The sequence below is a fragment of the Carettochelys insculpta genome, chromosome 7 (genome assembly GCF_033958435.1).
Source record: "Carettochelys insculpta isolate YL-2023 chromosome 7, ASM3395843v1, whole genome shotgun sequence".
In the NCBI taxonomy this organism is placed as follows: Eukaryota; Metazoa; Chordata; order Testudines; family Carettochelyidae; genus Carettochelys; species Carettochelys insculpta.
In genome coordinates this window covers 75515350-75541247 of record NC_134143.1, presented here as the reverse complement: position 1 = coordinate 75541247, position 25898 = coordinate 75515350, and the positions used below count along the sequence as shown (strand labels likewise).

Below are 25898 nucleotides of genomic sequence, written 5' to 3'. Positions count from 1 at the left end.
GACGGGGGCAGGGGAGCAAAGCCTGCAGGTAAGTGGAGAACATGGATACCTGGGAGATGAACTTGAAATGAGAGGGAGTATGGGCTACACTGGGAGAGTAAAAAGAGGGCCAGGGCAAAACTGGGAGGCAAGACCAAATCAATGTCTGAGATGCCTATATACAAATGCAAGAAGTATGGGAAATAAACAAGAAGAATTGGAAGTACTAATAAATGAATACAACTATGATATCGTTGGCATCACAGAAACTTGGTGGGATAATACTCAAGATTGGAATGTTGGTATTGAAGGGTACAGCCTGCTTAGGAAGGACAGACAGGGAAAGAAGGGAGGAGGTGTTGCCTTGTATATTTAAAAATGTGCACACTTGAACAGAGGTGGAGATGGACGTAGGAGATGGATGGGTTGAAAGTCTCTGGGTTAGACTCAGAGGAGTTAAAAACAAGGATGAGGTCCTACTAGGCGTCTACTACAGGCCCCCTAGCCAGGTGGAAGAGTGGGACGAGGCTTTCTTTAAACAGCTAACAAAATCATCCAGGGCCCAGAATTTGGTGGTGAGGGGGGACTTCAACTATCCAGGTATATGTTGGGAAACTAACACAGCAGGGGACAGACTGTCCAATAAATTCTTGGATTGCATTGCAGACAACTTTTTATTCCAAAAGGTTGAAAAAGCTACCGGGGGGAAGCTGTTCTAGATTTAATTTTAACAAATAGGGAGGAAATTATTGAGAATTTGAAAGTGGAAGGATGCTTGGGTGAAAGTGGTCATGAAATCATAGAGTTCACAATTCTAAGGAAGGGTAAAAGGGAAAACAGTACAATAGAGATAATGGATTTCAGGAAGGCAGATTTTGGTAAACTCAGACAGCTGGTAGGTAAGGTCCCATGGGAAGCTAAACTGAGGGGAAAAACGGCTGAGGAGAGTTGGCAGTTTTTCAAAGGGACATTATTAAGGGCCCAAAAGCAAGCTATCCCACTGTGTAGGAAAGATAGAAAACACGGCAAAAGACTGCCTTGGCTTAACCAGGAGATCTCGCATGATCTCAAACTAAAAAAGGAATCATATAAGAAATGGAAACAAGGACAAATTACAAAGGAAGAGTATAGGCAAACAACACGAGCGTGCAGGAGCAAGATTAGAAAGGCTAAGGCACAAAATGAGCTCAAGCTAGCTACAAGCATAAAGGGAAACAAGAAGGCTTTTTACAAATACATTGGTAACAAGAGGAAGACTAAGGAGAGTGTAGGGCCATTGGTCAGTGACAAGGGAGAAACAGTAACAGGGAATTTGGAAATGGCAGAGATGTTTAACAATGCCTGACATAGAGAATGCTAGTGAAAAAGGGGTAGGTTTAGAAGTTGAAATACGAAAAGAACAAATTAAAATTTACTTAGAAAAATTAGATGCCTGCAAATCACCAGGGCCTGATGAAATGCATCCTAGAATCCTCAAGGAGCTGATAGAAGAGGTACCTGAGCCTTTAGCAATCATTTTTGGAAAATCATGGGAGATGGGAGAGATTCCAGAAGACTGGAAAAGGGCAAATATAGTACCCATTTATAAAATGGGAAACAAGAATAACCCAGGAAACTACAGGCCAGTCAGCTTAACTTCTGTGCCAGGAAAGATAATGGAGCAGGTCATTAAAGAAATCATCTGCAAGCAATTGGAAGGTGGTAAGGTGATAGGGAACAGCCAGCGTGGTTTTGTTAAAAACAGATCATGTCAAACCAACCTAATAGCTTTCTTTGATAGAATAACGAGCCTTGTGGAAAAGGGAGAAGTGGTGGATGTGATATACCTAGACTTCAGTAAAGCATTTGATACGGTCTCACATAATATACTTATCAATAAACTACTCAAATACAACTTAGATGGGGCTACTATAAGGTGGGTGAACAACTGGCTGGATGACCGTACTCAGAGAGTAGTTATTAATGGTTTTCAATCCTGCTGGAAAAGTATAACTAGTGGGGTTCCGCAGGGGTCTGTTTTAGGACCGGTTCTGTTCAATATCTTCATTAACGATTTAGATATTGACATAGAAAGTACACTTATTAAGTTTGCAGATGATACCAAGCTGGGAGGGGTTGCAACTTCTTTGGAGGATAGGGTCATAATTCAAAAGGATCTGGATAAACTGGAGAAATGGTCTGAGGTAAACAGGATGAAGTTTCATAAGGACAAATGCAAAGTGCTCCACTTAGGAAGGAACAATCAGTGTCACACATACAGAATGGGAAAGGACTGCCTAGGAATGAGTACAGCAGAAAGGGATCTAGGGGTTATAGTGGACCACAGGTTAAATACGAGTCAACAGTGTCATGCTGTTGCAAAAAAAGCAAACATGATTCTGGGACGCATTAACAGGTGTGTTGTGAACAAGACACGAGAAGTCATTCTCCCGCTCTACTCTGCGCTGGTTAGGCCTCAGCTGGAGTAGTGTGTCCAGTTCTGGGCACCGCAGTTCAGGAAGGATGTGGAGAAATTGGAGAGGGTCCAGAGGAGAGCAACGAGAATGATCAAAGGTCTACAGAACGTGACCTATGAAGAAAGGCTGAAAGAATCAGGCTTGTTTAGTTTGGAAAAGAGAAGGTTGAGGGGGGACATGGTAGCAGTTTTCAGGTATCTAAAAGGGCATCATAAGGCAGAGGGAGGGAACTTGTTCTTCCTTGCCTTTGAGGATAGAACAAGAGGCAATGGACTTAAATTGCAGCAGGGGAGGTTCAGGTTGGACATTAGGAAAAAGTTCTTAACTGTCAGGGTGATCAAACACTGGAACGAATTGCCAAGGGAGGTGGTAGAATCTCCATCACTGGAGCTATATAAGAAGAGGTTAGATAGATGGCTTTCAGGGATGGTCTAGAAAGTGCTTGGTCCTGCCATGGGGGCAGGGGGCTGGACTCGATGGCCTCTCGAGGTCCCTTCCAGTCCTACTCTTCTATGATTCTATGTCGCCCTCCTATTTGTGAGTCCGTTGGTGGCTGACCAGCCCGACTCTGGAGCCGCAGGTGTTGGTAGCTGTTGGAGGGGTGCAGGGAAGTTTTTGATGCTCTTTTCTTCTTCTTTGCCTGTCCTCGTCTGTTCTGTAACGGCACCTCAAATTGTGCCACCCCCTCATGGGTTACCATTCTCCGCTGGGGATGGTCTTGGGCACGGTTCTCACAAGTGTCGATGCTGAAGCTGCACTTTTTCACGTGTTCCTTCAGCACATCCTTGTATCACTTTCGCTGGCCCCCAACACTCCTCTGTCCTTCCTCCAACTCAGAAAACAGAATCTGTTTTGGGAGGCGCTGATCAGACAGTTGAACCACATGACCAAAATTCAACATTCACAAGGGTTCTCAGCACCGAACCGTCACGAATGTTGCCACCCCACTGTATTGTTTGAAAGATTAGAGGCAGCATAGTGTGGGAGGCAGTAAATAAGGGACAATTTGCCCTTTTGTAAGAGAGTGTCAGGATACTTATGATGGTTAATAAGCAGGAAGAACTAGAAGTGCTAATAAATAAATATGACTATGACATCGTTGGCATCACGGAAACTTGGTGGGATAATACACATGATTGGAATGTTGGTATTAAAGAGTACAGCCTGCTTAGGAAGGATAGACAGGGAAGAAAAGGGGGGAGGTGTTGCCTTATATATTAAAATTGTACATGCTTGGATTGAGGTGGAGATGGACGTAGGAGATGGACATGTTGAGAGTCTCTGGGTTAGATTAAAAGGGGTAAAAAACAAGGGCGATGTCCTGCTAGGAGTCTACTGCAGGCCACCTACCCCAGGTGGATGAGACTTTTTTTAAACAACTAACAAAGTCATGCAGGGCCCTGGATTTGGTGGTGATGGGGGACTTCAACTATCCAGATATATGTTGGGAAACTAACACAGCGGGGCACAGACTATCCAGTAAGTTCTTGGACTGCACTGGAGACAATTTTTTATTCCAAAAGGTTGAAAAAGCTGCCAGGGGAAGCTGTTCTGGATTTGATGTTAACAAATAGGGAGGAATTGGTGAAGAACTTGAAAGTGGAAGGCAGCTTGGGTGAAAGTGATCATGAAATCATAGAGTTCACAATAGAAGGAAAACCAGCAAAAGAGAGAGAATGGATTTCAGGAGGGCAGATTTTGGTAAACTCAGAGAGCTGGTAGGTAAGGTCCCATGGGAAGCAAAAGTGAGGGGAAAAAACAGCCGAGGTGAGATGGCAGTTTTTCAAAGGGAGATTATTAAGGGCCCAAAAGCAAGCTATCCCGCTGCATAGGAAAGATAGAAAATATGGCAAAAAACTGCCTTGGCTTAACCAGGAGACCTTGCATGATCTCAAAATAAAAAAGGAATCTCATAAAAAATGGAAACAAGGACAAATTACAAAGGGTGAATATAGGCAAACAACACAAGAATGCCGGAGCAAGATTAGAAAGGCTAAGGCACAAAATGAGCTCAAACTAGCTACAGGCATAAGGGAAACAAGAAGGCTTTTTATAAACACATTAGAAGCAAGAGGAAGACCAGGGACAGGGTAGGGCCATTGCTCAGTGAGGAGGGAGAAACAGTAACAGGGAACTTGGAAAAGGCAGAGATGCTTAATTACCTCTTTGTTTCAATCTTCACTGAGAAGTCTGAAGAAGGAATGGCTAAGAGTGAATGCTAGTGGGAAAGGGGTAAGGTTAGAAGTTGAAATACAAAAAGAACAAGTTAAAAATCACTTAGAAAAGTTAGATGTCTGGAAGTCACCAGGGCCTGATGAAATGCATCCTAGAATACTCAAGGAGCTGGTAGAGGAGGTATCTGAGCCTTTATCTATCATCTCTGGAAAATCATGGGAGACAGGAGAGATTCCAGAAGACTGGAAAAGGGCAAATATAGTGCCCATCTGTAAAAAGGGGAATAAGAACAACCCAGGAAACTACAGGCCAGTTAGCTTAACTTCTGTGCCAGGAAAGGTAAAGGAGCAGGTAATTAAATCATCTGCAAGCACTTGGAAGGTGATACGGTAATAGGGAACAGCCAGCATGGATTTGTAAAGAAAAAATCATGTCAGACCAATCTGATAGCTTTCTTTGATAGGATAATAAACCTTGTGGATAGGGGAGAAGTGGTAGATGTGGTATACCTAGACTTTAGTAAAGCATTTGATACGATCTTGCATGATATTCTTATAAAAAAAACTAGGCAAATACAATTTAGATGAGGCTACTATAAGGTGGGTGCATAACTGGCTGGATAACTGTACCCAGAGAGTAGTTCTTAATGGTTCTCAATCCTGCTGGAAAAGTATAACAAGTGGGGTCCCACAGGGGTCTGTTTTAGGACCGGTTCTGTTCAATATCTTCATCAACAATTTAGATATTGACATAGAAAGTACACTTATTGTGTTTGCAGATGATACCAAGCTGGAAGGGGTTGCAACTGCTTTGGAGGATAGGGTCACAATTCAAAATGATCCAGATAAATTGGAGAAATGGTCTGAGGGAAACAGGATGAAGTTTCATAAGGACAAATGCAAAGTGCTCCACTTGGGAAGGAACAATCAGTTTCACACATACAGAATGAGGAGAGACTGTCTAGGAATGAGCACGGCAGAAAGGGATCTAGGGGTTATAGTGAACCACAAGCTAAATACGAGTCAACAGTGTGATGCTGTTGCAAAAAAAGCAAACATGATTCTGGGATGCATTAACAGATGTGTTGTGAACAAGACAGGAGAAGTCATTCTTCCGCTCTACTCTGTGCTGATTAGGCCTCAGCTGGAGTATTGTGTCCAGTTCTGGGCACTGCAGTTCAAAAAAGATGTGGAGAAACTAGAGAGGGTCCAGGAAAGAGCGACAAGAATGATTAAAGGTCTAGAGAATGTGACCTATGAAGAAAGGCTGAAAGAATTGGGCTTGTTTAGTTTGGAAAAGAGAATATTGAGGGGGGACATGATAGCGGTTTTCAGGTATCTAAAAGGGTGTCATAAGGAAGAGGGGGATAACTTGTTCTTTTTGGTCTCTGAGGATAGAACAAGAGGCAATGGACTTAAATTGCAGCAAGTGAGGTTTACGTTGGACATTAGGAAAAAGTTCCTAACTGTCAGGGCGGTCAAACAGTGGAATAAATTGCCAAGGGAGATTGTGGAATCTCCATCACTGGAGATATTTAAGAACAGATTAGATATATGTCTGTCAGGGAAGGTTTAGACTGTACTTGGTCCTGCCATTGGGGCAGGACTTGATGGCCTCTTGAGGTCCCTTCCAGTCCTAGTATTCTATGATTCTGTGATACCGCCAGGACGGTTTAAATATGTGTGCCTGTAACCTTGGTCTGATTTTGCTGGTTTTTAGGTATTTCATCATCAACAACAACCATGGGCTCAGCTCCAGCTGGTGTCCAATGCCCCCCTCACTATTTCCTTCCAACTTTCCCTGTCCAGTGCTGAGTGGCTTAGGCGTCTGTAGACTAGCTCCGCACCCATCTACTGTATCAGCTATCCATTCTCTGTGGGGTCTGCCTCTCCTATTCGAACTGTCCATTATGCCAAATACCAGGGTCTTGATTTTTCATTTGTCATTCATTCTGCAAAGATGCCTGAATAGCTGTAACTTGCATGGTACAACCTTCTGCAGCAGGTTCCCTTTCGTCTGTATCTTCCGATAGAATTCTTCGTTGGTGACCTTCTGCCTCCATCCTATTCTCGGTCTTTCTATAACAACTCCTCTCGAATGCCAATATCCTTCTCTTCCAACACGCTGCTGAATACACACATTTTCAGGATGCTCAGCTTCATTCCTAAGCTCATCACTTTGTTTTTCCAGATCTTATCCATCGCCCTCAAACTTGCTCTTGCTTTCGCTATTCTAGTCGCTATTTCCTTCTCAAAGTCTAGATCATATAATCGAATCCCATGTCATGTTGCTCCCCAGATACATGAAGTTCTCTAGTTCAATCCCATCTGTGCTGATCTTTCCTATTTCCTTATCTCCAAGTACCATTGTTTTTGTTTTATTGATGTTCATAATCAGTCCGGACCGCTTCACTTCTTCGTTTCGCACCTGCACTGTTTTCGCCAGCTTCTCCTCATCTTCTGCAATGACAACTGTATCAGGCACGAACTTCAAGCTGTTAATTCTTACCCCATGCACAGATATCCTTTCCCACCTCTTCCTTGATCTTGTCCTTCTCTCTCTCTAGATGCATGATGAAGACATTCAGCGATATTGGATCTCTTTTTCTCGTACCTCTACTCGCTGTAAACCGGCTTCCCAGCTCCCTGCATGTTCTCACCGCTGCCTCTGCATTGGCACTGATATCCTTCAACATTTGGTCTAATATAAACCCAGTCCCTTGACAGATGCCAAATCCTAGGCCTGGAAGGGATGTCAGAAGGTCACCTAGTCCAGCCCTCTGCTTTAAGCAGGATCAATCCCAACTAAATCACCAGGTGTCTCGGTAATGCATCCCAGTGCTTCACCACCCTCCTGGTGAAGTAGTTTTTCCTAATATCCAATCACTCCTCCCCTTCTGTAACTTCAGACCATTGCTCCTTGTTCTGCCATCTAACACCACTGAGAACAGCCTCTCTTCATCCTCTTTAGAGCTCCCCTTCAGGAAGCCGAAGGTTGCTATCAAATCGCCCCTCACTCTTCTCTTCCGCAAACTAAATAAGCCCTAATCCCTCAGCCTCTCCTCATAGGACATGTGCTCCAGCCCCTTAATCATTTTTGTTGCCCTCTGCTGACCTGTCTCCAATGCATCCACATCCTTTCTGTGCTGGGGGGCCAGAACTGGATGCAGTACTCCAGATGTAACCTCACCAGTGCTGAGTGGAGGTGAATAATCACTTCTGTAGATCTGTTGGAAATGCTTCTCCTAACACACCCCAATATGCCATTAGCTTTCTTGGCTACAAGGACACACTGTTGACTCACATCCAGTCTCTCACCCACTCTAACCCCCAGGTCCTTTTCTGCTGCACTGTTACTTAGCCAGTCGGTCCCCAGCCTGTAACAGTGCTTGGGAGTCTTCGGTCCCCAGTGCAGGACTCTGCACTTCTCCTTGTTGAACCTCATCAGATTTCTTTTGGCCCAATCCTCCCATTTGTCTAGGTCACTCTGGACCCTGTCCCTACCCTCCAATGTGTCTACCTGTCCTCCTAGCTTAGTGTCATCTGCAAACTTGCTGAGGGTGCAACGGTGCAACCCGCCATCATTGTGTGGGTGACACACAGTCTTTTCACCCTAAGGCAGGGCCAGGAATACTAACTGGCCTGCATTCCCTGAAGGCAGGGTGACCTGACATCCCATTTCTAAAGGGATTCTCCCATATTAAGCCATCCTGGCGGTATCCTGCCCTTTTCTTACAAAAGGGCAAATTGTCCCATGTTTACTGCCTCCTACACAAGGTTCCCTCTAACCTTTTCCATCCATGTGTGGAATAAATTTCTGTGAGTGTTGAAGTGTGTGCATGTGTGCACCACCAATTAAAAACAAGCCCCACCTGTGGGCTCTGTTAATCAGCTGTGCGGCATTTGACTCTCCTGCGCAGCTGCACAAATGCCCGCTTACCAAGAACCTTCTCCTTTCCAGCAGTACTGGCAGGTCCTTCTGCTATCTGGGTCCCTGCTTGCCAGCTGCCTGCCCGCCCACCCTCCCACCCCGGTCAATGCAGCGTGGAGGGGCCAATGGCCAGTGATGGGGATTTGTGTGCAAGTGATGGCATGGTGAAGATGCAATGCGCAAGGCCAGCTGATTCCACCCACCCCCACATCAGCGCAGCCCCAGCTCTGTTCAGGTTGCCAACTTTCTGCACACACAACCGAACACCCTTTCCTCACCTGCCTCTGCCCTGCCCTCCCCTGCCCACTCCATCCTCCATCTACCCTCCCTCTGTCGCTCGCTCACCCCACCCTCCTCACTCGTGGCATTTGCACTGAGCTGGCTCAGGAGGCTGGGGGGTGGCAGTGGGTGACAGCCACTACCAGGGGCTATGGCAGGACCAGAGACTGCTCCTTGGCTCCCCAGAGATCCCTCCCTGGGCCGCAACTCAGGAGCCCTGAAGGAGCAGTTCCGGTCCACCATCCCCAGAACTGGTCCCTGCCCCTAGCAGGTGAAGCTTCATGAGGGGCCCTGACCCTGTGTTAATGGGGATCTTCTGTGTCTCCATCAGTTAAGTAAAGCTGCCAGGGACCCAGGAGCGTGCCAGTCCTAAGGGAGTGGAGGTTTCACCCTGCCTGTGGCCAGGGAGCTGACAGCAGTGTGCTATCGTGTCTCCACTGCTGGAAAGTGCACGAGAGCCCCACGGGTGAATAGCCAGCGCCTCCTCCTACAGCACGCCAGTGTGCCTCACAGGTCTGCGCCCAAGTTCCAACATGAGCCCGTCCTGCTCAGCTCCTGAGACTGGGTGGGCAGAAGACGAGGGGGGTTGGGTGCATGGCAGGGTAGGAGGGGTCTCTGCACAGCTGGGCTTGCTTTCCAGTGGTGTTGCTGGCCAGAGAGCTGCACAGTGCTGGGCTCAGCTGAATTCTAGCTGGTGAGCATGAACAGCAAGGGGCGTCGGGGGAGCAGAAGGTGGGGGTAAAACTCTGAGGTTCCCCCTGTTGTTTAACTGGGGCAAAGTTTACATTCCTGTGGCACAAGCCCCAGGGTACCTGACAGATCTCCAAACTATCGGGATCTTCTCCCCACACCTTAATTCCTGACATAGAGGTGGGGACACGGCAGGGCAAAGGTGCCCCCAGCCAGCCACTCCCTGCACTCGGATCCCTAAATGGCTCACCCCAGGATGAGGTGACCATATCGCCCTGTCCCAAATACGGGACAGGGAGATATGGGGCAAGGGGAGGCTCCTCCTAGCTCCTCCAAGCCCTGGGGAGCCAGGAAGGAGGTGGCAGCCACCTGCCCTCTTTGAGCCCCAGGCCACAGCAGCCCCCAGAACTCCTGGGAACCCCAAGAAAGCAGCAGGGATGGGGTAGCCGCATCGCTTCCCCCACCTCCTGCCTTCTCTGAGCCGCACCGGCAGGGACGGGGCAGCTGCAGTGCTTCCCCCGCACCTTTACCAAGCCCCGAGAAAGCTTCAGGGATGGGGCAGCTGCAGCTAGCGGCGGAAAATACGGGACAATTTGTCCCTTTTCTAAAAATATGGGACCGTCCCGTGAAAACCAGGATGGTCACCCTACCCCAGGGTCTTGGACCAAGAGGGAATGGGGCAGCAAAGGCAGCCACCCCAGACTTGGCATCAGTGGTTGGACGGGGTCGATCAGGGCAGCTCCCAGGGATGGATCCCAAAGCTGAGTAGTTATCCACACTGCAAGTTACACCCACTGCAAAATGGGCTGGCTGGGCAGAGTCTGCACATAACAACCCTATGGGAAGCTCTAGGGCCCTAAACAACCAGCTGTATGTTGCCCTTCCAGATAAGAGCCGGGTTCCAGGGCAGGCTCTGGGCTCTGGCCACCTGCTGCTTCCTTTAGGCAAGACTCAAAGCCATACCAGAGTTGGCAAGTGAATAGAAGAGCTGTCACTCCCTACTAGACCAACAAGTGCGTGCGAATGTGAGCGGCGTGTGCTGCGAAGGTGCCCTCGTCCAGGGGCATGTTTGGAAAGGAATGTGCTCTGCTGAGATAACACAGCCTCCTGTACCGCCGCAAGAAGGCTCCTGTAGCCAGGCTTATTGTGTAGGTGGGGTGAACCTGCGGTACTGGAGCCCACCATGAAATAATTCGGCTCGACATGTGGTCCACCCGGAGACCTGCCCTTTCACTTTCCCCCTGTGTCCAGCAGCACCTGGCGGAAATGACGACTCATTGTTCTCTCCTGTTTCCTTTGCTCCTACGTCTCCACAGCAGGCCAGTAGCTTGGTGTGGGGGTGTTCTGGGAAGGCCATGTCACTCTCAGCAGTGTGACCCATAAAATACTGATATGAGAGATGTGATGTGCTAACAAAGCATCCGCACTGCATTCTTCTCTGGGGCGCAGGGTTGGGAAGGTGCAAAGGCAGCTGTTCCCAGGGATGTAACCCGGACTGCATCAATCCAAGGTGCTGGAGCAGAATCCCTCCCTGGTGGTGTGGGAAAGCAGTGGCCTTACACCAGCCAGGCCTTCAACTCACTGTATTTATTGCTGGCAAAGAAACCAGAAACAAGGAGACATGATGTAAACATTGGGAGACTTTAGACAAAACTTTCCAGTAAAGGAAAGGTAATAATTGGGAGTTAGTCTGATAAGCTGCCAGCGGGGCCAGCCACATGGGGGATGGGCTAGGCTGCTGCAGTACAGAGAGTGGCTTGATGCTCTAGTGGGAGCTAGGAAGTGAGGTTTGCAGGTGACCCAGGGCTGGAGCTGAGAAGGTACATGGGGTGGCTGGCCCTGTGGGGCTGGCCTGGGGCTCGCCATCCATGTGATCAGGGAACGGTAACTGGTTGTAGTGCTGGCTGGTTCAGAGCCAAGCACCTGGCTCCTTTGGATGGAACTGAAAGCTGAGCTTTGTCCATCTCCCTATCTCTCTCTCTCCTCTCCCCTTAGATATTGTCCGGAGCGACATTGCCCTGGATAAGCAGAAGGGCTGTAAGATTGCCCAGCATCCAGACATTATGTTGGAACTGCAGCGAGAAAAGGCAGCTCAGATGCACTTGGTTTTATTAAAGGAGCAGTTTTCAAACACCTACAGCAACCTGACGTTAACAGGTAAGGCTGCACGGGTGGCTCTGGCGCCAGGAGCCATAGCTGCTCCTGGGCTAGCTCAGAGCTGCTGGAAAGCCGGTTGACTTCTCAGGTGTTGGCACAGTGGCGAAGTGTATCTTGTCATCTTGGTTAAAGAAACGGTCAGGTCACAATGGGCTGATGCTGAAGTTATCCAAAATCAGGAAGAACCAAAGGCCAACACAGATATTTCCATTAAACAGAAGTAGTTCAGTGGGAACAGCTCAGAAACAGGTAGCATCAGCAGTGACACACACGTTCTCTTCTCCTCATTATATTTGTCTGATACACACTGTTTGTAACTCCTGAGTTTGTTTAGCTCCGGCGAGCTGCTGTTCCACACCACAGTACCATCCTGAGCCAGTCTGCTGTTGCTGTGGCTGTTGCCCGACAGCGTCTCTTATGGTTGGCCTGGCAGTGCTGAGTGTTTGGGTAGGTGGCTCTTGCTGAATGTGATGGAGGGGCTGTGAAGAATCTTGTAGGTGGCGACTCCAGAGTTCCCAGTGCAGGGGGCCAGGTGCCAGAGCAGAATGTAGTGGGAAGTGAAGTGCTGAAGAGATTTCCCTGCTAACCGTCCACGTCAGATGAGGCAGCAGCAATTTCTAAATTTGGAGTCTAAGCGGCCGTTCAATTTTTTTTTCTCCCAGCATGCCCTTTGCATGAACCCAGTAAATATTAAAGAGCAAATATAAAATGATAATGGCCCAGACGGAGCTGAGACAGGGCTCTGTTCCTGGGAATGTTTGCATTAGCTGGGAAGCAGAACCTCAAGGGGCAGAAGGGGTTACCGTGTTATGGACACACATTAAACACGCTTAGGAAGAGCTCAGGTCTCCAGGCAGTGAGGGAGCAAAGGAGAGCAGCACAGCGATCTCCTGTATCACCACAGCAGAATCAACCACACACATTTGAAGAAGGAGGAAAGACTGAATTAAACCAAACCCAGGTAGCAGAACTCCCTCTCCCAGTCCTTGGGGAGGGGGAAGGAGGCCAATCCGCTGTTGGGATGGTCCAGACCCCAGTGGGTGGCTGAGGGTGGCTCCTGGCTGTGATGGGTAGGGCAGACTCCACGGGGTGGGTTGTGGGGAGGGAGAAGGGAATTGAGACTAGTGTGGTCTGTGCCCCTGGGTATATTCCTGGCCAGAAAGCCCATTTCCTGCAAAAGCAAAATTTCTCCAGCAAAGGTGAGGAGACCCAGACCACAGGCTCCTCTGCCACCATCGCTCTCAGCTCTGTGCCTCTTGGCCACAGAAACGAGAGGTGCTGGAGCTGGCAGCAAGCTCAGGCTTCCCCTGCCCCCAGCTGGTCACAGGCATGAGGCCCTAGGCAAAAGGGGCTGTGATGTGGGCACTGGCGGTGACTCGTGGCCGCAGAGCCTATGGCAGCGGTGCTGTGAATGTGCCTGATGTGCACGTCAGCCCTGGTATTTACGTGGGCTTGTCAGAGCCATTTCTTGTCCTCCGTAACATAATCTGCTTGGCTGTTTATTTCCAGTACAACTGTTGAAATCAACGCTGTCAGCTTTTCCCCTGACAACTCGCTTGCTTCCCTCTAAATACTTTTTCCTGAGAGAAGAGGCTGTCCCCCCTTCCCAGGCTGCAGCTAAGAGCTGCTCTCGGGCACAGCTCACATGTTCTCTCCGGACCCACAGAGCAGAGCTGCTGCCCTGGTTATCAGGTCTGCTCGCAGCCTTTCCATGTGTGCTGATAGGAGAATTCAGAAGGTTCAGCTCCGAGCGTCCTGGAGAAGGCAGAGTAATTTCATTTTAAATACCAGCAGTAAAGCTATTTTAATGGCCTTTAACTCCCTTTGAATTTCAGCAGTGCAGCTTCATAATTGTTATGAAGTTTAATCTTTGATTTCATAGACATAGCCTAGGAACACAGACTCCAGACAGTTAAGCATAATATTTAACTGGAGCTAGACTAATGTGTGCAAATATTTCCCTTCTGTGGGACAGATTTTGTCTTTTTGGAGTGGGCTGTGGGGGTCGGACACCTGCTGCAGAGGGACCTTCTTACCTTTACACTCCAAAGACCTAGAAGTTGTTTGAGGAGGTTCTTTGCTCTGAACAGCTCTGTGTTAGGGGCTTGGTCCCCAAGCCAGATTAAAATGGATGTAGATGGACTCTGGTAGGGGTGGCTAAATGGGCTAGTCCCCAGGTCTGGAATGGTCACTGAGCTCACCACCCAGGAGTTCAGTTCCTGGATGACCTGACTTTGCCTGACATTGGTCTCAGGCAGCCTACAAGGGATGAAGGTGCCACAGTAGTCAAGGACATTCACCAGGGATGCCTCTTTATTGGGATGGGGAGCATGACTGGGCACCCTAAGACTCGGTCCTTGCAGGATACAGGACGCATATTCACCTGCTTGAGCTCTCTGCAGTGCACAAGATGTGCAGGATAGTTCTAGGCATTGCCTGGTCCATGCACGTTCACATCAGATCATACAAAGAAGCAGGGAGGAGAGCGATCTGCGTTGCTCGGTGGGGAGCTGGGCCAGGGCTGGAGGAGGTGTGCCCAGCATCGGAGCACGCGTGCTGAAGTTCACCTCCTGGGGTAGCGAACGCCTGAACAGCGAGCCGCAGCAGGTGCTTGCAGGGAGATTCCAAGGGGGAGGCTGCCTGTTGAAAGTGCAACAAATCTTTGACTAGTGGCGCGTCCCTGTGTGAGACCTCTTTGGAACACAGGGCAGCAAAGCCAGCCTGCTGCCTCCAAAAAAGGGCAAGACAGACCACCCCAGTCCAGCTTCCCAGCCAGGCATCTTGGCTCTTCGATGGACCTCCAGTAGAGAGAGCAGCTCCCCGCATGTTCATTTCAACCTTAGCAGCAGGAGACCCTCCACATGCAAATATGAATTTTCCTCTGCTAAGTGGAGTCAACAGCACCGCTTACCTTGGCTTCCTGCTCCCTTCAGCACCTCTCAGTGGTGGTCACCTACTCTGCTTGGAGGGTGAGGGATGTAGGGGGCCCTCCTGGCAGACCTGCTGTACACAGCTTTTCGCAAGGATGAGGGGTCGTTGTGACTACATCCCAGATCCATTCCTAAGGGCCCTGCTGAATTTAACCTAAATCCACCTGTTGAGTCCAAAGCCTCACCAGAGCGTATACTGTACAAGCTTCTCTCTTTGGAGCAATGCAGGGTGCCAGCTTCCTGTGTAGCTGGGAAGAAGCCCTTTCATTGGTGTCCGAGCCAATTCATCTCCATGGCCCAGAGGGGAAGCCACCCTTGCTGCAGTAGGTTGAAAGGGGCACACGGAGGTAAGCGGAGAAAGGGCACCTGGAGTAGTGTGCAGGATGTCTGGGGGCCATGGAGAATGACACAAGGGCAGTCAGAGGGGAAGTCTGCCCAAGTCTGGGGAACACTCAGGAAGACCTGGAAGTATTAGCGTAGAATTTGAATGGTTTAACTAGCAGCACAGAGACTTGGGATAGACCTGCTGACTGGAATATTGCCCTAGAGGGGCACAGCTTGTTCAGGAAGGACATCCTGGGGGCTGGAGGTGGGGTTGTCTGTGTTCATGATGTGCAATACACCTGTTCTGAGGGTCAGGCGAGGCAGGAGGCAAGCCAGCTGGAAGTCCCCGGGTAAGTATCAAAGGGGGAGTAGTGCGGATGTCGTGGCAGGGTTTGCTGTAGACCAGCAAATCAGACAGCGGTCGGTCAGGTATTTCTAGAGCAAGCAACAGAGCAAGGGTTAAGGAGACTGTCTGTCTGCCTGTCCTGTGCTCTGTGTCCCCAGGCAGCCCTGCAGCAGAGACCCTGCCCAGGCAGTGTGAAAGCAGAGGCAACGGTGCTGTGCGAAGTGCAGCGTGGGGAGGGTGCAGCAGGATTCCTTTCTCCAAAGTCCATTGTGCAGCCCCTGGCCTGGGGGCTTGGGTTCCGAAAGGCGAGAGAAGGCAGTGAGGCCATAGCCCTGACCCTGTGCATCCCTGGCTTGCCCAAGGAGGCCGTTGCCCTGGGGATCAGCATTTCAAAGGGGGCTGGAGCGAGGGCCACCACCTCTGCTACTTTGGCGGCAGCAGTGCTCGAGTTCTGTGCCCCTCTGAAGTGCTACTGCGCACTGCTGTGGGCAGGGAGGCAGCTCTGCAGTTCAGGCAGCGCTAAGAGCTGGCTGTCCTAGCCCCTGTCCCTTCTGGGGGTGCACGGTGGGCCCCCTCCCACTTGCCCCTGGACCCACGGTGGCTCATGGGCCTGCTGGGCAAGGGCAATTGGTGCCCTTGAGAGGGGAGCTTGCATCTGGGGAACAGGAGTGCCCTTGGCTGATGGCCCCACTAGTAGCAGGGGGCTTCTGGTGGAAGGTGGGTGCTGCCTGGGGAACAGGAGGCTGGGTGTCGTGTCTGGCCCTGCCTGGCAGGGGCAGAGCTTAGCATCTTCCCTGCCTCATGCAGTATGGAAGGGGCAGTGGTAACCTCCCCCGCTTCAGGCTCCTTTTCTGGGAACCCAGGGGAGCCCGGCTCTGTAGCCATGTGGGACGATAGAGCAGGCAGCCCTTTTGCTTTGGGTCATGCTGCCAGACAGGGAAATCTGCTGCTGTTTTCACTAATTGGTTCCTTTAGAAAAGGAAAAACTTCTCTGCTCACCTAGGAGGTGAGAGATCAATGGCACCGGTGGGCCCTGTAGCACTACTGTTGGGGCTGCCATTAGGAGGGATTTACGGCTGGAAAGGCCGTGACCCCTGCGAGCTCATTAATGACAGCCAGATGTGTGGCAGCCTCACTCGGGGGAAAGCAGAACCTGCTTTTGGCGGTTATGGATCGAGCTGACCCCAGAAACGTTCCATCCATGTCCCTCCTCCGTGTGTGTTCGGTGGACTGGGCTGGACGGTGCCGGAGCATAACAAGGGAGATCGAGCAGATGGGGCACGAGGAGGCACGGAGAGCTGCGGAAGGCCGGGGCTTAAAAATACGGTAATTCACACTGCTGCCCAGCTGCTTGTGAGCATCACATCACGTTCCTCTTCTGCAGGAACCGTCCTGGGCTGTTTCCTGGCCCGGGTAGCCGGCTCACCAGCCCGCTGTCCCAACAGAGAAATGATGACAGAGCCCTGTCTCTCTCTCCTCAGCGTGCAGGAAGCATGACTGGATGAGGGGCTGGGATCTTGCTTGGGGTTGGTGCTGGATGGTGCATTTGTGGGTTTTGAGAGGAAGGCAGTGGCGCGGGGGTGGGGCGTGGCAGTGGTGTGTGTGGGGCGTGGCAGTGGCGAGGGGGTGGGGCACCTGGGAGAGAGATGCAGGGTCCGGGACTGGTATATATGAGAGCAGTGGCATGTGGTGGGGTGAGACTGGGGGGTATGGGGGCAGGCCCACTGATGGGGAGACCCAGAGATTAAAGGGACCCCAGGCTCTCAGCTGCTGCTACTGTGGCAGTGATGGCACCTGGAGCCCCAAACCCCGTAAATCGCTGCTGGAGCTCTGGGTGATGCTCCAGGTGGTGCTGAAGGTCCGGCAGGTGCGTCGAGCTCTGCCCTGCCCCTTCTGCCTGAGGCCACGCCCCTTCTGCGAGCCCAGTGCCAGCGTTTGAGTGGGCTGTGTGCGGGCAGTGGTTAGTTCATTACGTGTTGCAATGGGGCGCAGAACACACTTGCATTGGGTAGGGAGCAACGCCAGGTGTGCTGTGTCCAGTGCTACCGACTCTGTTGTTTGGGGTCTGTCGGTCGCAAACTCACTGTCCGTCAGTAAGAGAGAGGGAGCCACGCTGGCCTGTGCCCCATCAAGACAGAACAGCCGGCCAGGAGCACTTCAAAGGCTAACAAAGTAGTTCATTGGGTGGTGAGCTTCCGTGGGACAGCCCCACCTCTCCAGACCAGAGCAGAGCAGACTCCGTATATAAAGCACAGAGAACCAAAACCAGCAATCAAGGTGGACAAATCAGAAAAAAAATGATCAAGGTGAGCAAATCAGAGAGTAGAAGGTGGGGAGGGGGGAGTCAAGAATTAGATTAAGCCAAGTTTGCAAACGAGCCCCTAGAATGACCCAGAAAATTCACATCCCAGTTCAAACCACATGTTAATGTGCTGAATTTGAATATAAAGGAGAGTTCAGCAGCCTCTCTTTCCTGAGTAGTGTGAAAATTCCTGTTCAGTAAGATGCAAACTCTTAAGTCATTAACAGACTGGCCCACTCCATTAAAATATCGGCTGACCGGTTTGTGGATCAGGAGTGTTTTTATGTCTGTTTCATGCCCATTAACTCTTTGTCTAAGACAGTTTGAAGTCTGTCCAATATACAAAGCATCTGGGTGGGCATTGTTGGCAAACTTGGCTTAATCTAAGTCTTGACTTCCCCCACTCCCCGCCCCTCTACTCTCTGATTTGCTCACCTTGATAATTTTTTTCTGGTTTGTCAATCTTGATTACTATTTTTGGTTCTCTGTGCCTTAAATATTGAGTCTGTTCTGGTATGGCTACGGTCTGAAGAAGTGGGTCTGTCCCACAAAAGCTCATTACCTAATAAATTATTTTGTTAGTCTTTAAAGTGCTACTTTACTGCTTTTTTGTTTTCACTGTCTGTTGTTTTCCTCCTACTGCATCTTTGACCCTCTGTTTTCGCACCAGGCAGGACGTGGCACAACTATGCAGTGGGAGGAGCCTTCCACACCCATTTTTCCTCCTCCAGCTCCCCTTGCTTCCTGTTCCACCCGGGAACTGAGCAAACTGCCTAATTAGCCCAGCAGTCACCAGCCAGGTCACCAACCTCACTAGAGACCCGCTGATGGTCTTCAGTTAAGCCTGCAGCCTTACTGATGCTGCAGCAACTTCCGTGATGTGGGAGCTGTAACCAGCCTGTCACACAAACACTACCACGTGCTATTTAAACCCTTGTACTCCAACGGTCCTTATGCAAAGCACGAGAAGATCTAAGGGCAGCTTATGGCTTGTTTCATGACATCTCCAGCATGTGTCAACCAAACAAGTTCCTCAGGGCACAGTAGCCAGCACCAGTCACTGCCCTTCTCAGGGGGTCTGAGCGAGACCATGTGCCTAACCTCTGAGTGCCCACTTACATTCTGTGTGGGCCTTTCATAGGCTGGAGGGTGAGTGTGCTGGATGTGGGGATGTTCCTTGGATTCATGATCAGTTACATATTCCAAATGATCACTAGAAAACGTTACACATGAACTCAGGCTGCACTTGACAGGAGCCGAGAAGTTAAGATCCCTGGCCTGTGCCAAAGTCCATGCCAGAACTATCCTTCTCAAGATTTGCATTTGGGGGCCTAGCGTGTAAACTCGAGTCATTGCAAAGGACCCCTTTAGTCCTATGAAGGGGCTGAACCTTTTCAGCTGAATTCACATACCTCTTGCTTGCAGCCAGCTAGGACTGTCTCCAAGGACCCAGTAACAATCTGGGGCCTCTTCAGAGCATAGCCAGTTCCTACTGGGGTCTGAGCAAATGTGGTGTCGAATAAATTCACTGTAAAATCACTATCATTTATACAGCAAAATTAGTTCAGGCTTCCAGGGTCAAACACATGAACTCACTGATATTAGCCCTTAGAAGCAGTGTTTTCAGTGAATGTGCTATTGCTGTTGGTTGCAGTTAGTGACTATAAATAGATTTGCTGCCTAGCTGTAGACTATTACTTAGTTTGGAATGGTTTGTTATCTCTGATCAAAGGATGTTTGGAATAGCAGAGCGTGCTTCAGGTCAGGACTGAGGTGCATTCACAATACAGGGGGTGCATGTAGTGGTTTGCAGTTCCTGGCTGCACCCTTGTGCTTTTATGGAGTGCTTAATCTATGCCAGGGCTGAGCCTTGATACCTTCAGGGTCAGCAGTTCAAAGCCCCAGCAACTTTGGGCTTGCTCATCAGGTATTAATGTAAAAAAAATGCCTGAGCCCCAGTACTTAATTGCTGGTGTACCGGCACTTCTTCCATCACAAATGAAGCGCTGCTTTCATGTACTGTCCAGAAGATGTTCGTTGGCAGTCAGAATAAAAAAGGTTTTCTTTTATTAGGTTTGCACACAAGAATCTTGGCGTATGGAACGCAACCTCCATGCAAGGGCGAGTGCTCACCCATGAGGGGATGCAGTTCCAAGCTGTGTCGTTTGGGGAGAGTTTATGGAGCATTGGGAGCATCGATCTCTGCAAAGTGTTTGCAAAGCTCAGCTCTGCACTGCGGCCAGGACTGACAGTGCCTAGGTTGGGGTTGCAGATTTTACTTTGCTTTTGGGATTCAGAGAAGTGAATGGCTGCTGCTGGTTTGGTTGTTGCAGTTACTTCCAGAATACACAAGCCTTTAGTCGTTGTTATTTGCTCCAGGAGTGGGGACAGTTGTGCAAAGCCCATATGCCAGCATGCTCGAAAGTGGTAGCGATGAACCTCAGTATGGAAAAATAGCAAGAACAATTTTTGTCTGCTGCTTAAAACCTCCTGGGAGCACAGTGGGCCTGAGTATGTGGGGCTCAGTCCCTCATCTGTGGCCAGAGGGATACATGTCTGATGACAGCCATGTTTTATGGCTGGACTTGTTGCATGGTAAAAAAAAAACCGAAAAGAAAGGGAAGAAGCAATAGCTGGTGAGTTTGGTTTGGCAGGAGCGTAGTGGATAATCTTTCAGTTCGGATGATGGGGCTGCTTCTAAGCTTGGCTGCCCTGTGGGGACACTGCCTGCTGGTGGGAGCACAGTTTGGTTCCAAGGATTTGTTCTCCTACTGACTCTAAACCATTTTTCCATCTGTTCATTTATTATTTGCAGCTTTCATTTGGTCCTCTCTTTGTTGGCTTGGTTCTGCCTCCAGTCGTTCAGTGAGAGGAACGGTGTCATTGGCAAGCTTGCGAGGCACACTGTCTGCCTCGACACTAAGTGACATGGCAGTGGGCTCTGTCGGAAGCACACAACTGTTTTGCGTGCCTGAAGCAATTAGCTTGGAGAGCTCTGAAGAACCTCATCCAAAAGGGTAGTAACCCTGGAAGTGAGGTTCTGAATCAAAGACTCACGTGTACTCTGGGCTGTGCCCTTTCCAAAGCGCTCAGATCCTCCATGCCAGCTTCAGCCTGGATCACAGTGGTAAGAACCAGAGAGGTGCAGACTAGCGTGCGCAGTGACAGGCTGGCTGGGATGTTGGCGTGCAACAAGCCTCTGTGGAAAATACGTAAGAAGCTATGGCTGAAGGTGGCCTTGGGAAGCCTGAAGTGTGGTGACAATCAAGAGAGAGCTGGCTTTGGGTCAGGGGACACTTTTCACCCATCAGCGCTGTTGGCACACCGTGCTCAGCGGCGCAGCTACTGAACTTCTTAGACTAGACGATCAAAAAAAAATTCGGAATGAAATGGACCGTTTTCTGTTGAAAAGGCAGCGAGAGCCACAAATTCAGAGGAGAAACTGAAATGATTGAAAGAAGGTTCCATTAACTAATTAGGGGAATGCTGGAAATAAAACCCAACCTCACAATCCCTCTCTTTCTCCTCTCTGCTGGGGCATTCCAAGAATCAGATCACCTGGGGAAAGCACGTTTAAGAAATTCCAGATGGTCTTTGTGCGATGCTCCAGCTGCGGACAATCACTCCCAGCCAGGCAATCTGCCTTTCTAAAACAGTGCTGCCCATTCGTCATGCTTCTCCAGTTGCAGCCCTCTGGACAGCTTCTCTTTGCCTCGGCTGGCTCTTCCTTTCCAGTTTTTATCATCCACCCCCTCCATGAGTTAATGTAGTAACATCCCTTCATTGGCTATAAATCCATTGAAGGGCCATATATAAAATATAACTTTGTTAAGGAAGATTGGGAAACATCTGGATTTTACCCCTAAGATTCAGTCTTCACTTGTCTCATATGGTGATGTGTTTACGCACGTTTACAACGGCCAGAGAGCGGGAGGAGAACCCTGGAAGCACTCAGCTGGAGCCTCCAGTCAGAGGAGAAGTAGTCAGCTCCAAGGTAACTTTTTAAAAGGTTGATAGGTAAAAATGGACAAGACTGCAGTGAGCTGTGTTGATGCCTTCTCTTGACAAAGCAGCAGTCGTACTGTATGCAGAGGGCTGTCACCTCTGCACAGGAAACTCTCTTTAATCTCCTGCAACTGGTTCTATATGGCTCTTCCCCGGACATACCTTCTCATGGAGGTGGCTGTAGGTTTATGCAGTAAGAGTAAGCAGGTCAGGCACTTGGCAAACAATGGCTGTCTGAAGGGCTGGTAGAGGACATGCCATGGGGGTGTGTATTTGCAGTGTATCATGGAAGCAAAAACAAACAAACCCCAAAACAAACCAACGGGGTGACTTTTGCTGTGCGTGCAGAGGTCTCACATCTGGCCTCAGGCAAAGGGGAGGTCACCAAGGTGTGGTGTGGGCACAGTGACACTACTGTGTGTAGTTACACTACTGTGTACTGTGAGATACTGTGGGTATCTCATTACCAGATATGCCAATTGCAGAGATCAAGAGATCACACGGGGAGGAAGCTGCTGACAGTCCCTTCCCTGTGAGGACCCCTGGGCTCTGGGATTCGCTCCTATCCATCCGTGGTCCAAAGGACTCTGAACACCTAGGCTGTCTGTCCGCTCGGGCTTTGGGAGAGCTGCAGCATGTTTTAATTGTAATCACCCACTGACATTGTGCTGGGTGGCTGTGGATTGTATTAAACTGCTGCAAGGGCAAGGAGGGCTGTGATGGAGCTCTGCGTACCGGGGCCTTTCGCACATTCTTGAGCATTAAAACCTCACCTCGTCTTGGGGCCTAGCGCTGTTAAACCAGGAAATCACCAGTACGATCAAGTGCAGACTGGACTGCTGTGGGGTCCCTCCCTCTGGTTCGCTCAAGCCCCACGGCTACAGGAGCCCAGGGCTGGACGCTGAAGCTAGACAAAGTCAGACAGAAGCAAGGTGTGAATGTTTAATGGTGAGAATAATTAGCAGCTGGAACAGTTTACCAAGGCTCCTGGTGCATGCCCCATGGCTGACCATTGTGATGTGCTCCTAACCGCTCTGCTCCAGGAGCTGTTTGGGGGCTGTTCTCTAGCCTGTGTTATGTAGGAGGCCAGCTGAGATGCTCACCCCTTCTGGCCTTGGGACCTCTGAATTTTGGGGCCATTCGGGAGGAGGATGAGGAGTTGGTGGCCATGCCCAGAGCTCTGCCTGTAAGGTGGAAAGATTCAATGCCAGAGGGTGGGAAAGGCTTTGACCAGGGCTCTGCCAAACCCTGGGTGGTTCTGTTACCAATGATCAGTGGGGTGCTCTGCTGTGGGCGTGCTGCAGCCTCACACTGAAGTTGTGCCTGGGGCTGCGTAACGAAAGAGCGTTTGGAGCAGGGGAGCGGGACTCGGGACTGGTGCTGCCCTGGGGAGAGCTCTGACCACAGAGGCGTGCTCTCCCAAGAGCGGGCCCACCACAGCTAAACCCTTAAATAGTCACTGGGCCATAGACAGTAGAAATGCTGGTTTGGGCACCAAGAGGGACGGGGGAGACCCTGGGTCCAGCTCCCTGCTCCAGTGACACTTCCATTATGTAGCCACAGCGGAGCAGCTTCACATGAGAGCAAGGGCATCCGCAGGTCAGTTTCTAGGGCTCTCACCTGGGCTGGGGAAGAACCAGGTTCAAGCTCCCCTCTGGCGGGGGTGGGGACTGTTCAGATCTTTCCTCCTCCTCCTCCTCCTCCCAGGCAAGTGCTCCGAGCTGGAAGTTACAAAGTGGGCGGCGGCAGCATCTCCTCCAGCTATTTTGTGTGGAGCAAGCCAGGCACCTGCCCTACCATAGCTGCTGAAGCCACCTGCCTCCAGGCAGCCAGTCCCTGTTCACTAGCACAAGCCAGGCACCTGGCCTACCATAGCCGCTGAAGCCACTTGCCTCCAGGCAGCCAGTCCCTGTTCACTGGCACAAGCCAGGCACCTGGCCTACCATAGCCTCTGAAGCCACCTGCCTCCAGGCAGCCAGTCCCTATTCACTGGCACAAGCCAGGCACCTGGCCTACCATAGCCGCTGAAGCCACCTGCCTCCAGGCAGCCAGTCCCTGTTCACTGGCACAAGCCAGGCACCTGGCCTACCATAGCCGCTGAAGCCACCTGCCTCCAGGCAGCCAGTCCCTATTCACTAGCACAGCTGGATTCCCTCCTGCAGCCTGGATGTAGGCACCTGTCTCAGTCTATTGCTGGCTCTCGTGGCTCACGTTGGTAGGCCCTGTCACGTCCCATGCCACATGCCCAGCTCTGCTTTGTGGAGTGCTGTAACACTCAGCATTGCAGCGTCTAGGTCCTGATGGATCCCACTTCTAGTGCCTGGCTCTCACAGGAGCAGTGGTCTGGGATGGCCCTCTGTGATGCTGGCTGTTCCCTGGGACTAATGACTCAGTAAACTATTTTCCAGATTTTATCTGCTTTCCCTGGGCTCATGAAATGGGGGAAATGGGCCTCCTAAACTACCTGCTCAGGCTTCACAGGCCCCCTGATGCAGGTCCAATTCTCAAGGCACTGGATGAAATGCCTCTAAAACCTCCAGGAGAGGATGAATCACTTCCCCCAGATGTGGTTTGGTTTTCATTTAACATGGCTGACTCAGCTGGAATCTGACTGGTGAAGAAGAAATCCTCCCAGCATGAAAAGTCTGTTTCTGAGCCAAGGCAGCTAACATTTACCAAGCTGTGAGGCCCCTGCTGCTGGGCCAGTGCAGTGATGGAAGGGAAAGGATGCTCTTCCACTAACATAGCCCTGGCCTAGGATGTGCAATATTTATCTGTGTCCTAATTGATTCGACACAACTCCCAGCAGCGATGCACTAACCTACTTCCCAAATGTTTCAGTAGTCATGGGTCATCTGCTGACTACAGCCAGCTGCCAGATGGCGTATGGGAAGATCCTAGGAGTCAGAAGAGGAACCATATTGGGTCAGGCCAATGGTCCATCTAGTTCAGTGCCCTGTCTTCCGACAGTGGCTGATTCCAAGGCTTCAGAAAGAACGAATAGAACAGGGCAATGTCTTGAGTTAGCCCCACCACCCAGTCCCAGAGAATGTAGTCACAAGTTGAGGGACACCCAGAGATGGGGTTGTTTTCCTGCCCATCTGGCCACAGCCACTGGTGGACCTGTCCACCTGGACCTTATCTCCTTCTTTTTGGAACCCAGCTATAGTTCTGGCCCTCACAACATTCCCCAGCAAATGGGTTCCACAGCTTGATGGCGTGTTGTCTGAGGAATCGCATCCTTATATTAGTCCTGACCCTCCTGCCAATTAATTTCATGTCCGATTCCTTGTTTTGTATTAGATGAAGAGATGGGTAGCACTTGCTGTTCTCAGAAGCTGGGAATGGGCTGCGTAGGATAAATCACTTGACAATTTTCCATTCATTCCCTCTGGGGCACTTGGCGTTGGTCACTGTTAGACAACAGGATACTAGGACAGATACACCTTTGGTCTGGCCCAGTATGGCTGTTCTTATGATGCTCTTATTTTCTTTCTTCACTTTCTCCACCCCATTCCTGAGTTTACATATCTCTCTCATGTCCCCTAAAGGTGCCTTTTTGAGGATGCAAAGTCACAATCTTCTTAATTTGTCCTGATAAAGAAGGTGTTCCTTACCCCTAAGCATTTTTGTTTCCCTTCTCTATACTTTTTCCAATTCTAATATGTTTTTGAGGTGGGAACCTTAGATTTAGAAAATGTTATAATGCCACTATATATCTTATCATCCATCACTTTCTTAATGGTTCCTAATATTATCTTAGTTTTTTTGACTGCCTCTGCACACGGTGCATATATTTTCAGAGAACTTTTCAGAATGACTTCAAGAACCTTCTTTAGTGGTAACAGCTAACTAAGGTGTCATCACCATCATTTTGTGTGTATAGTTAGGATTATGTTTTCTAAGGTACATTGCTTTACCCTTACCAACAGTGAATTTCACTGGCCATTTTGTTTCCCAGTCACCCAGATTTCTGAAATCTCTTCACAATTCTTCACAGTCTGCTTTGAGCTTAACTGTCCAGAGTAATTGAGCATCATTTTCAAATTTTGCCACCTCACTGTTTTACCCCACTTTTTCAGACTGTTTATGAATGTTTGAACACTGCAGATGGTCCTTGCGGGGACCCTACTCTTTATCTCTCTGTGTTTATTCCTCCCCCTTGTATGCTGTCTTTTAACCAATTACTGATCCAGGGGAGGTGCTTCCTTCCTTGTCCCATGCCCAACTACTTTGCTTGAGAGCCTTTAGGGAGGGACCTTGTTAAAGACTTTCTCACAGTTCCCAGTGCACTTGATACACCGGATTACCCTGGCCCATGTATT

General features: G+C 49.9%; 1 protein-coding gene across 4 annotated transcripts in view; it reads left to right on the top strand.

Moving 5' to 3' along the window:
- The window catches only part of HPSE2 (heparanase 2 (inactive)), a 225299-nt gene that overhangs the window by 15926 nt on the left and 183475 nt on the right, over positions 1 to 25898 (top strand). For 3 of the 4 annotated variants that reach the window (XM_074999988.1, XM_074999987.1, XM_074999989.1), the window contains exon 3: positions 11505 to 11666. The exons of the other annotated variant lie outside the window; for it this stretch is intronic. In XM_074999988.1, the coding sequence (XP_074856089.1) occupies positions 11505 to 11666 (162 nt within the window). The remainder of the gene's footprint in view (positions 1 to 11504; positions 11667 to 25898) is intronic. 4 annotated transcript variants of the gene reach the window in all.